The following is a 12861-nucleotide window of genomic DNA, read 5'->3' as shown; positions in this document are numbered from 1 at the left end:
TTTTTGTACCCGGGGGGGGGGGTGTGGAGGGGGGGCGACGGCGGGTGGGGAGGGGGCAGAAGAGATGGTTTGCCTGGAAGGCAGACTTACTCTTATTTGGGGGGGGGGGGGTGGGGTGGGGCGGGGCGGGCGTGCGTTCCGTTGGGGGGGGTGGTTGCCCCGGGGGGGGGGGGGGTCGGGGCGGGCGTGCGTGCCCGGGGGGGGGGGGGGGGGCGGGGCGGGCGTGCGGGGCGTTGGGGGGGGGTGGTTGCAGCTTCGGCGTCTTGGCCGAGCGTGCTGGGGGCGGGCGGGGAGGGCGGCCAAGTGCCAACCTGTTGTCAGGCGGCAACAAAAACCGCCCGGGGGGGGGGGGGGGGGGGCGGGGCGGGCGTGCGGGGCGTTGGGGGGGGGGGTGGTTGCAGCTTCGGCGTCTTGGCCGAGCGTGCTGGGGGCGGGCGGGGAGGGCGGCCAAGTGCCAACCTGTTGTCAGGCGGCAACAAAAACCGAGCGTGCTGGGCGTTGGGGGGGGTGGTTGCAGCTTCGGCGTCTTGGCCGAGCGTGCTGGGGGCGGGCGGGGAGGGCGGCCAAGTGCCAACCTGTTGTCAGGAGGCAACAAAAACCGCCCGGGGGGGGGGGGGGGGGGGGGCGGGGCGGGCGTGCGGGGCGTTGGGGGGGGGTGGTTGCAGCTTCGGCGTCTTGGCCGAGCGTGCTGGGGGCGGGCGGGGAGGGCGGCCAAGTGCCAACCTGTTGTCAGGCGGCAACAAAAACCGAGCGTGCTGGGCGTTGGGGGGGGTGGTTGCAGCTTCGGCGTCTTGGCCGAGCGTGCTGGGGGCGGGCGGGGAGGGCGGCCAAGTGCCAACCTGTTGTCAGGCGGCAACAAAAACCGCCCGGGGGGGGGGGGGGGGGGGGGGGGGGCGGGGCGGGCGTGCGGGGCGTTGGGGGGGGGTGGTTGCAGCTTCGGCGTCTTGGCCGAGCGTGCTGGGGGCGGGCGGGGAGGGCGGCCAAGTGCCAACCTGTTGTCAGGCGGCAACAAAAACCGAGCGTGCTGGGCGTTGGGGGGGGTGGTTGTAGCTTCGGCGTCTTGGCCGAGCGTGCTGGGGGCGGGCGGGGAGGGCGGCCAAGTGCCAACCTGTTGTCAGGCGGCAACAAAAACCGCCCGGGGGGGGGGGGGGGGGGGGCGGGGCGGGCGTGCGGGGCGTTGGGGGGGGGTGGTTGCAGCTTCGGCGTCTTGGCCGAGCGTGCTGGGGGAGGGCGGCCAAGTGCCAACCTGTTGTCAGGCGGCAACAAAAACCGAGCGTGCTGAGCGTGCTGGGCGTTGGGGTGGGAGCGTGCTGGGGGCGGGCGGGGAAGGCAGACTTACTCTTATTTGGGGAGGGGGGGGGGGGGGGGGGGCGGGGCGGGGCGGGGCGGGCGTGCGTTCCGTTGGGGGGGGTGGTTGCCCCGGGGGGGGGGGGGGGGGGTCGGGGCGGGCGTGCGTGCCCGGGGGGGGGGGGTGGTTGCAGCTTCGGCGTCTTGGCCGAGCGTGCTGGGGGCGGGCGGGGAGGGCGGCCAAGTGCCAACCTGTTGTCAGGCGGCAACAAAAACCGAGCGTGCTGGGCGTTGGGGGGGGTGGTTGCAGCTTCGGCGTCTTGGCCGAGCGTGCTGGGGGCGGGCGGGGAGGGCGGCCAAGTGCCAACCTGTTGTCAGGCGGCAACAAAAACCGCCCGGGGGGGGGGCGGGGCGGGCGTGCGGGGCGTTGGGGGGGGGTGGTTGCAGCTTCGGCGTCTTGGCTGAGCGTGCTGGGGGCGGGCGGGGAGGGCGGCCAAGTGCCAACCTGTTGTCAGGCGGCAACAAAAACCGAGCGTGCTGGGCGTTGGGGGGGGTGGTTGCAGCTTCGGCGTCTTGGCCGAGCGTGCTGGGGGCGGGCGGGGAGGGCGGCCAAGTGCCAACCTGTTGTCAGGAGGCAACAAAAACCGCCCGGGGGGGGGGGGGGGGGCGGGGCGGGCGTGCGGGGCGTTGGGGGGGGGTGGTTGCAGCTTCGGCGTCTTGGCCGAGCGTGCTGGGGGCGGGCGGGGAGGGCGGCCAAGTGCCAACCTGTTGTCAGGCGGCAACAAAAACCGAGCGTGCTGAGCGTGCTGGGCGTTGGGGTGGGAGCGTGCTGGGGGCGGGCGGGGAAGGCAGACTTACTCTTATTTGGGGAGGGGGGGGGGGGGGGGGGGGAGGGGGGCGGGGCGGGCGTGCGGGGCGTTGGGGGGGGTGGTTGCAGCTTCAGCGTCTTGGCCGAGCGTGCTGGGGGCGGGCGGGGAGGGCGGCCAAGTGCCAACCTGTTGTCAGGCGGCAACAAAAACCGCCCGGGGGGGGGGGGGGGCGGGGCGGGCGTGCGGGGCGTTGGGGGGGGGTGGTTGCAGCTTCGGCGTCTTGGCCGAGCGTGCTGGGGGCGGGCGGGGAGGGCGGCCAAGTGCCAACCTGTTGTCAGGCGGCAACAAAAACCGCCCGGGGGGGGGGGGGGGGGCGGGGCGGGCGTGCGGGGCGTTGGGGGGGGGGTGGTTGCAGCTTCGGCGTCTTGGCCGAGCGTGCTGGGGGCGGGCGGGGAGGGCGGCCAAGTGCCAACCTGTTGTCAGGCGGCAACAAAAACCGAGCGTGCTGGGCGTTGGGGGGGGTGGTTGCAGCTTCGGCGCCTTGGCCGAGCGTGCTGGGGGCGGGCGGGGAGGGCGGCCAAGTGCCAACCTGTTGTCAGGAGGCAACAAAAACCGCCCGGGGGGGGGGGGGGGGGGGGGCGGGGCGGGCGTGCGGGGCGTTGGGGGGGGGTGGTTGCAGCTTCGGCGTCTTGGCCGAGCGTGCTGGGGGCGGGCGGGGAGGGCGGCCAAGTGCCAACCTGTTGTCAGGCGGCAACAAAAACCGAGCGTGCTGGGCGTTGGGGGGGGTGGTTGCAGCTTCGGCGTCTTGGCCGAGCGTGCTGGGGGCGGGCGGGGAGGGCGGCCAAGTGCCAACCTGTTGTCAGGCGGCAACAAAAACCGCCCGGGGGGGGGGCGGGGCGGGCGTGCGGGGCGTTGGGGGGGGGTGGTTGCAGCTTCGGCGTCTTGGCCGAGCGTGCTGGGGGCGGGCGGGGAGGGCGGCCAAGTGCCAACCTGTTGTCAGGCGGCAACAAAAACCGAGCGTGCTGGGCGTTGGGGGGGGTGGTTGTAGCTTCGGCGTCTTGGCCGAGCGTGCTGGGGGCGGGCGGGGAGGGCGGCCAAGTGCCAACCTGTTGTCAGGCGGCAACAAAAACCGCCCGGGGGGGGGGGGGGGGGGCGGGGCGGGCGTGCGGGGCGTTGGGGGGGGGTGGTTGCAGCTTCGGCGTCTTGGCCGAGCGTGCTGGGGGAGGGCGGCCAAGTGCCAACCTGTTGTCAGGCGGCAACAAAAACCGAGCGTGCTGAGCGTGCTGGGCGTTGGGGTGGGAGCGTGCTGGGGGCGGGCGGGGAAGGCAGACTTACTCTTATTTGGGGAGGGGGGGGGGGGGGGGGGGCGGGGCGGGGCGGGGCGGGCGTGCGTTCCGTTGGGGGGGGTGGTTGCCCCGGGGGGGGGGGGGGGGTCGGGGCGGGCGTGCGTGCCCGGGGGGGGGGGTGGTTGCAGCTTCGGCGTCTTGGCCGAGCGTGCTGGGGGCGGGCGGGGAGGGCGGCCAAGTGCCAACCTGTTGTCAGGCGGCAACAAAAACCGAGCGTGCTGGGCGTTGGGGGGGGTGGTTGCAGCTTCGGCGTCTTGGCCGAGCGTGCTGGGGGCGGGCGGGGAGGGCGGCCAAGTGCCAACCTGTTGTCAGGCGGCAACAAAAACCGCCCGGGGGGGGGGGGGGGGCGGGGCGGGCGTGCGGGGCGTTGGGGGGGGGGTGGTTGCAGCTTCGGCGTCTTGGCTGAGCGTGCTGGGGGCGGGCGGGGAGGGCGGCCAAGTGCCAACCTGTTGTCAGGCGGCAACAAAAACCGAGCGTGCTGGGCGTTGGGGGGGGTGGTTGCAGCTTCGGCGTCTTGGCCGAGCGTGCTGGGGGCGGGCGGGGAGGGCGGCCAAGTGCCAACCTGTTGTCAGGAGGCAACAAAAACCGCCCGGGGGGGGGGGGGGGGCGGGGCGGGCGTGCGGGGCGTTGGGGGGGGGTGGTTGCAGCTTCGGCGTCTTGGCCGAGCGTGCTGGGGGCGGGCGGGGAGGGCGGCCAAGTGCCAACCTGTTGTCAGGCGGCAACAAAAACCGAGCGTGCTGAGCGTGCTGGGCGTTGGGGTGGGAGCGTGCTGGGGGCGGGCGGGGAAGGCAGACTTACTCTTATTTGGGGAGGGGGGGGGGGGGGGGGGGAGGGGGGCGGGGCGGGCGTGCGGGGCGTTGGGGGGGGTGGTTGCAGCTTCAGCGTCTTGGCCGAGCGTGCTGGGGGCGGGCGGGGAGGGCGGCCAAGTGCCAACCTGTTGTCAGGCGGCAACAAAAACCGCCCGGGGGGGGGGGGGGCGGGGCGGGCGTGCGGGGCGTTGGGGGGGGGTGGTTGCAGCTTCGGCGTCTTGGCCGAGCGTGCTGGGGGCGGGCGGGGAGGGGGCGCGGGGCGGCCAAGTGCGATTCTGTTGCCGCCTGTAAAATTTATACTCTCACGTAAAGTTCTTGTTTCGACAATTCAAAATTGGGTGAAGGTTTTTTACTAATAAATCTATATTCAAAATCATTCCGAATGGATCAAATAACAAAGACAATGTTGATAAAGGGATGGCTTTTCCCGGATGAAATGAAACATTTGATTCATGTAACAGGAGAAAGATTTCCCATTCCTTAGCCGTAAAGATATGTGGCCATGAAAAAGGGATTAAGTAGAACAGGATTGGCCGGGTGGTAGAGTCGTGGAAACATTTTTTATTTCATATTTTGGACCTTAGCTCCGTGGAACAATATGCTACTGCTGAAACATGGAAGAATTGAAAATTCTGGATTCATCGGTCATTATAGATAAGACTAACTAAGAGTGACATAGGTAGAAAAATTCGATTCATCTGCTGTGACATTGACCGATCCTATGATTCGGAATCAACAGATTCATTGTGGAATTTGTGAGTTGAATAAAGTAATAGTAAAAGTAAGTAAAAGATTAAAGTATAAGTAAAAGTAATAGTAATAAGAACTGTGCCGTGTAACTTCATTCAAAACTTAAATTACTTATGGACTTATACTTAAATATTAAATTAAGTATTTTCCTCACCTTTTCCTATATATGATTATATGTTTTGTTCATAATGCATATTGGTTTCTGGCTAGTCTCCAGTTATGGCTAGAGTTCCTGTTGGAGATGTGAAGTGTTGGCATTATACTCATTGATGATTTAGTTATGTGTCAATATGAATGGTATAAAGCATAACTAAGATTTAAATTGTATTCATCAATATTGTTTTAACATGTGAGGAATTCAGCTGATTTGTTAACTCTTAAATAGAAGTAGGTGGAACATATGCAGGAACACGTGGTTACTTTTAGCATATGAATGATCAAAATTGACTTGCCAATTTGTAAAGAATGTCAAAATTTCATAATCTAATGTGATATTGTTATGAATGAGTGATTATTTTCATTTTTTCTTAATTGTTTAAGACTATTAAAGCGGCACATAAGGGATCTGGTTCGGAAAAGATGGGTCAAACAACGTGCAAGGTGAGCAGTTTTTTTTTCTCCAACTGTTCTTTCAAGTTACTTATATTCATTTTGGTTTTCTTATCATTTTCGGTCACTATAATGAGTTTCTCACTATTGAAGTAGAATCTGTGAAATTCTTATTCATGTTATACTCTGTTTTTCCTTTAAAAGTGAATAATTGTATTGCCAGGAATTTGGAAAGGTTGGTGAGAAGGAAAAGAAAGTTGCCCAAAAGAGTTTCAGGCCTGAGGCCAGTTTTTCTACAACCATTATTAGTTCAATTGGCCTTTAATTTTCATATCCAGTAATATTTAAGTGCTGCTATCATGATTGATTCATTTTGTTTATTTCTTCAAGCATGCGATCATAAGAATTACGTTTGCTATTTTTTCTAAGTAGAAGTATGACTGCAGTCTACATTTTCCAATTTTTGTGTTGGTGTGACAAAGCTTTTGCTTTTCTTCTTTTTTGGTCTCCAAAGAATGCTGAAAAAAAGCAAAAGGGTACTGTACTAAGAAAGGTGGAGCAAACTGAGAAAAAGGTCAATATTCTTCTTATTGTTTCTTCTCCAACCGTTCTTTTGAGTTACTTATATTCATTTTGGTTTTCTTATCATAGACTTATTTTTCTTATCGTTTTAGGTAAATATAATGACTTTATCATTACTGAAGTAGAATCTGTGAAATTCTTATCCATGTTGCACTTTATATTTCCTTTAAAATTGAATAATTTAATTGCCTGGAACTTGGAAAGGTTGGTGAGAAGGAAAAGAAAGTTGCCCAAAAGAATTTCAAGCCTGAGGTCAGTTTATCTACAACCAATATTAGTTCAATCGGCCTTTAATTTTCATATCCAGTAATATTTAACTGCTGCTATCATGATTTGATTCATTTTATTTATTTCTTCAAGCATGTGATCATAAGAATTGCGTTTGCTTTTTTTTTTCTAAGTATGAAGTATGACTGCAGTTTATATTTTCCAATTTATGTGTTACTGTGACAAAGCTTTTGCTTATCTTCTTAATGTTTCTTCTCCAAAGGATGCTGAAAAAAAGCAAAAGGGTACTGTACTGAAAAAGGTGGAGCAAACTGAGAAAAAGGTCATTATTTTTGTTTGTAAGTGGATTTGTTTCTTATTATGTCTACCAATATCTAAAATGAAGTACTATTTTTGTTTTTATTTTCTCGTCAACCTCTTATTGACAGGCTGTTGAGAAAGAGGAACGGACTCCTTCCAAAAAGATGGATCAGGAGAAGGTCAACATATCTTTTTACTGCTATATTTATTTAAGTATTCATCTGTTTTAAATAAGTTTACATTTTCATAATAATACAGTAGCATTTTTTTTATGATTCTGGGTTTAGGGCTCGGAATTTATGGATTAATGTACCACACTGAGATGCATTGGTCCATCAAAGTCTTTATGAACCAATGTAATTAATGTAATACTTTAAAATCATGTTAATCTTAAAAGCCTTGTAAAATCATATCATATATCTCATGCTAGAAAGGAGAGATAAGATTTCTAACATTCTTTATTAAGAATGTAAATTTGGGTTGATTTATGAGTTTCCAAAAATTTTAAAAAATATCAATTTGTGCCTTTTTATAGAATTTGTATTTTCATATTATTTGGTATCTAAGTCTGGTTTGTGCTGCAATAGATGATGTTGTTGATCTTGATTTTCAGGTCACATTGAAGAAACAATGGAAGGTTGTTCAGGTAATACTTTGTTGGTGTCCTTTAGAATTTCTTTCATATAGATAGTTGATGTTATTTGTGCACATGCATTCTTTTGTATTTGGCAAGTCATTAAAATTGATTTATGCTGAAACATTCTATTTCCAAACGATATGCTTCTATCTTACTTAGGTGAGGTCCTTTTTTTTTTTATTGCTCCATTTCTGAATTGGTATGCGTAAACCCATATATATTTCAAGTTCATTACACTCCAACTTTGTTATCCCCGTCAGTTGTTTTTCCTTGAACCTTTACTTTCTTCTCATTATTGGTTGCAATTTGTAAAAGTTTAAAGCATTGGTTACTGATTGCCTTGTTGTTACTATCCAGACAATGGCATATGTGGCTATATCTTTCCTTTTAGCAATTAGCACACTCAGTTATCATTTTTCTCGTACTTGATTCTTATGCTTAAATGCTGCCATCCGAATGTAACAAGCAATTTAATATAGAAGACCTTGTACATGCTAAATCAGAAAAATGAAATATTTAATTGCCAGATTAAACTGAAGCAGAACACAGATCAAAAGTTTTTTTCTTGTATAAAAAATTTGTAGATATTATATTATGTGTGGTTCCCCTGTTATTTACTTGATACAAATGATTTAACATTTAAGTGATTCCAGACTAGGAAATTTTATTAAGAGTTCCTTTATCAAGCTTTAGAGGACTGTTGAGTGAAAATCGAATATTAAATATAGTATTTATGTAAGTATTTTTTGGTGAATTAAGAGAACTGATATGTTTGTTGAGCTGATTCTTAAGGCATGGCTTGAGGGGATGCAAGACATGCGAAGTATTAGACTATTAGTTTTTTTTTTGGCAAAGGATAAGTGACGAAGGCAGGATTCAAGCTCAAGACCTTGTGATATACTATCAAAGCCTTTACCACCAGCTAAGCTAGCTAACACCTTCGAAGTGTTAGTTTTATACTCCTATAGATATGAAACAGAGTTATGTAATGGTGTCATTGTGAACATTAAACAAGATACTTAAAGCTCTTCTTCAGTCAGGTCCAACATGATCGGCTGATTATCTTCCAATGTACCATTGCATTTGCATATGCAAGAAAAGTTAATTACTTTATTTTCTAGAAAAAATCATTATCATCTTGGCAATCTCCTAATATCAACACAGGTTTCTACTTTGGATTGATGTTATCGTTGATCATGTTCTCTCCTTTCTTGTCCTAACTATTTAGAAAGCCGCTAGAGAAGAGCATGAAGAATCTTCATTGATAATGGAGGTACAAACATCATGCAGAGTAAGCAATTTCACTATTGACTTTGTTCTTTTATATAAAGATTGTACAAGTATTCTTTCATGTTAGTTAGGTTTGTTTGGTTTTCCTGGACCCATAAATGTATGATGCTAGTGTAGGTTTTTTATGGCCTTTCAGATAATTGTAGTGATCTATTAGTCCTGGAGTATATGTTGTAAGGTTCTTATTGGAATAGTACCTTTATTTGCTTTGATGTGGAATATTTGAAATTCTTGGAAAGGTTGATGAGAAAGAAAAGGAGATTGCCCATAGCTTCATGCAATTAAAATGTGAGGTAACATTTTCATAAAATCTTCTAATTTATCATTGGTTTATTAATTCAGAGGTCTAGTTTTGTTTAAAGGGCTACATTTTTTATTACTTTTTGTCATGTGAACATAAGGATGTATGAATTGAGCATATTTTCCATTTCTAATTATGAATTGACTTAAATAAGTTAATTGGCTAGTACCGATGTGGTGTTTTTTCCCTCTTATTCTTCTTGTTTAAACTTTAAAGAAAACAGAGGAAAAACAAAAGGCAATCCTCTTAAGAACAGTGGAGCAGACAGAGATAAAGGTCAATAATTTCATTCTTAAATTGCTCTTTCATTTTATTTTGTATTTGTTTAAAATGAAACAATTGAGCCAAATGGCCCAAATCATACAAGGCTATATTCTTTTAATGCCTTCTAATTTTGTGACTTGAACTGATAATTTGTTTAATTCTTTTGTGGACCTCATAGGCTGCTGAGGACAAGCAATCTTTTCCAGAAAGGATAGAGCATGAAGACAAGAAGGTCGACATGCTATCATTACCAGAGGAGAAACAAACTCTTTCCGGAAGATCAGAGCAGCAAGATTACAAGGTCAGCATTTTTCCATACCATAAGTCCACTGTTATGGTCACCAATGATGCTAGCCAAGGTGATGGAAATACTAGAGGTCGGGCTCTAAGGGTGGAGTTGGCCAATTATTCTGGTGGTGGTCATGATAATGATGATAATATTTGTGGTAGCAATGGTTGCAGCGTAGTAGCAGGACAGAAGTGGTAATGGTGGTGGTGGTAGTGGTAAAGTTGCTGCAATGGCAGTTATGGTGGTGATGACAATGGCAGTGGTAGTGGGTACTGGTGGTTCCAATAGTGGTGGTAGTAACAGTTTGGTAATTGTAGCAGCAACGATGATGACTGTTGTAGTGGCTGGTGGCAGTAGCAGTGGTGGTCAGTTGTGGCAGTGACTTGCAGTGGTGTTAGCATTAGCTGTGGCAGGGTCGGAGGTGATGGTGATAAATAGAAGGTGGTTGGTAGCAATTTGCATAATTACAAGTGGTGAATCTCAGGATAAAGAGAGATTCTATCAATAAATCTTTTATAGGAAATTGAAAGATCTTAACCTCTTCTTCTAAAAGGAAATTCTGACTTCTCCAAAGATTTACTTGAATGATGTTGCCAAACACCTGGAATTTTATAAAGGTTTAATTTTAATTTTGGCTTTTTGCTTTTTAAGCTACAGAAGACCTTTTGGATAACTAAACCAAACATGTCCAGAGAGTCCTAATATGTTATAGTTGTTAGTTGCTATAACATGTATTTGGAGACTTCTAAGTGTCTCTTTTGGGATCCTTTTTGTGGATTATTAAGTTGTAATTTTTTATTACTACTATAAATAACAGCTTTATGTCCAAAATCCCAAATGATTAAGCTTGGGATGTTATCTTTAAGTTATGCAATGAATTTAGCTCGGTTTTGTAGATATTAGCTTTCCTCTTCCCTATTAACGTACCGACATTTTGCTTGTTCTTTTGGATTTTCCATATTCATATTATCATTCTCATCTGATTTAGTTTTCATTTAAAATTACAGCACAAATAGATTTCATGAGAGAAGAGAAAAAACTTAAAAGTCTGTTACAGAAGAAACAATCACATGAATCATTATATCAAAAAGGATGTTGGTGGTTTGGGCTACCCAGAGGAACGTTTGCAACTTTGCATTTCCAGTCATTTTATATAATGCTATAAGCCTCTGATATGGTGTAAATTTGCTTGTTATCTGTTTCTTAATCTTCATAGGAAAGGCTGCTAGGGAAAAGGGTAAAGAAGCCACGTCAGAAAAGGGTGAACAGACAGAATTCAAGGTAATTTTAAAGCCTATGTTTGTGATGTTGTGTTGTTTATAATTTATACATTGGATAAAGTTCTGTATTGTAGACCAACCTTTAGATATTTGTTTTTCTCCTCATTATTGACATAACCACTTGTCTTTTTTTCTTTTGGATTTTCCACGTTCATATTATCATTCTCATCTTGTCAGTGATTTGAGCCACCTAGAGGAACTTTTGCATTAATATCATGTTATCTTACTGCCATGGACCTTATATGGTGTAAATTTGCTTGTTATTTTGTTCCTAAATCTTCATATGAAAGGCTGGCACAGAGGAGGGTAAAGAAACTACTTTGGGAAAGGGTGGCCTGATAGAACACAAGGTAAGTCCAGGAAGCTATAATTCAGATTTTTTTTTTATTTATGCAACAAATTAAGTTTGGTTTTGCGGAATGACTTTTAGATACTAGCTTTTCTCTTCCACATTGACCTGCCTACTTGTGAACTTTTTTTTTTTTAGATCTTTCACGTTCATAGCATCATCCTCATTTCATTTAGTAATGTTTAGAAATTACATTGCAATTAGAGTGCATGAGAGAAGAGAAAAACACTCAAGATTGTGAAAGAAGAAACCAAGGTATGCAATACCGTATCATACCAGTGTTTCGAGGTTGACTCGGTATGGTACGGTACCGGTGTATTGAGCAGTACACCAGGGCATACCGAGCGGTACACCAGGTTGTATCGAATAGTTTTATATATTTTCTTTCTTATTGTGGCACTGTAGCACGTTCCGTCCGGTACTGGGCGGTCCGCGTATCGGTAACTATCTTGCTGTGCCTGCATTTCCCCAGAGCCCTTTTACACTTACCAACTGTCATCGCCTTCCTGCCTCTCCATCGATGTGGCTGAATCACCAAGAGGAAGGCTTCGGTTTTCCTTTTACCAATCTAAGCATTACCAATTATGAGGTTTTAACTGATTCATTGATACAGGGGTTTACAGCATCAAACTTCACCAGAGAGTTGACGAGGCTATTTCCAATCTCTTGACGAGGTTATTTCCGATCTCAACATGAAGTGGCGGATGTGGACACTATTGAAAAATCTTGGGGGCGATATCACATGTGCAACGAAAGAACAGAATATAAAATCATCAATTCCTAAAAATATATTCATTATTGTGCGAAGATTGATGTGTAAAAATTTATGAAACAGAAAATCACGTGTGAGATAAATTGTGTTAATAGGGAGATGCTATGAATGCTAACAAAAAGCTAACAAAAATCGAAGGGGGGTTAGGAGTTGGATAATGAAAAACGAATCATTTGTCGTCCGAGTGGAAGTTGGTTGCTTCATTTTCATTTTGGTTGACGGTACCAATTTTTGTGGATAGTCTGAATTCAGGGTTACGGTTACGGTTAGGGTTAGGGTTTGGATCTAAGCCTTAAGGGATGATGTGGTCCCAAAAGAAAATTGGTTTTTGTATCTTTTATCTATTAAAGTGAACAGTACATTTAGTTAAGTACATTGCATCTCTTTTTGAGGGAAGGGGTGATGGATGCATGGAGCGATGCCATTCGATTTATTGCAAGCAACGACAAAAGATGCAGAGGAGGATGTTTTACGTATCTGAAAATGGCTGGGTGCTTTTGTCGGAGCTCTCAGGGGGGGAAGGGAAAGGTGAAAGACGCGTGGAGCGGTGCATTGCAGGTGACGACAAACGATACAAAGGGGGATGTTTTCTCTCTCTCTCTCTCTCTCTCTCTCTCTCTCTCTCTCTCTCGTCTACAACCCTTGGGCGTCGTGGAGGTCTCTGTAATCAATTTTCAGTAAATTTCAGCCATGATTCTTCTAAGCTTTCCTCTGATAATCTGATGAGGTTTTGATCACTTTGTGCAATAATTGTCATCGAGATTTCGCATTTGGATTAAGATTTTTGATAGTTTTTAATGGTTGGAAAATAAGCAAGCAGGGTATAACCCATATAGTCTTGTTTATTTTAAGCTAATATACTCATACATGAAGAAATTAAGATCTTTTGTTGATCTATGTGGATAATGCATGTTGAATGGTGAATGACATGCTTTTTGTTAGCATTCATAACAAGAATCGTTAATCGAGAATGAATGTTATAGTGAATAAAATAGCATATCACTTATAGAGAATCTTGT

The 12861-nt window shown here is 48.4% G+C and overlaps 1 protein-coding gene and 1 long non-coding RNA gene across 2 annotated transcripts in view; both read left to right on the top strand.

Moving 5' to 3' along the window:
- The first annotated feature begins 5469 nt into the window (after nt 1–5469).
- The window catches only part of LOC135612151 (uncharacterized), a 100296-nt gene continuing 92904 nt past the window's right edge, over nt 5470–12861 (top strand). The window contains exons 1-5 of the mRNA XM_065108029.1: nt 5470–5601; nt 5774–5833; nt 6065–6124; nt 6337–6384; nt 6623–6682. Coding sequence (XP_064964101.1) covers nt 5581–5601; nt 5774–5833; nt 6065–6124; nt 6337–6384; nt 6623–6682 — 249 coding nt within the window. The 5' untranslated portion in view covers nt 5470–5580. The remainder of the gene's footprint in view (nt 5602–5773; nt 5834–6064; nt 6125–6336; nt 6385–6622; nt 6683–12861) is intronic.
- Nucleotides 7313–8875, top strand: LOC135610314 (uncharacterized). Its single transcript, XR_010486093.1, has 2 exons — nt 7313–8588; nt 8827–8875. It is a non-coding gene; the product is annotated as an uncharacterized LOC135610314 (long non-coding RNA).

Source organism: Musa acuminata, chromosome BXJ1-2 (genome assembly GCF_036884655.1).
Source record: "Musa acuminata AAA Group cultivar baxijiao chromosome BXJ1-2, Cavendish_Baxijiao_AAA, whole genome shotgun sequence".
Lineage (NCBI taxonomy): Eukaryota > Viridiplantae > Streptophyta > Magnoliopsida > Zingiberales > Musaceae > Musa > Musa acuminata.
Note: the sequence above shows the minus strand (reverse complement) of the source record. Positions and strands in the feature narration are given on the sequence as shown.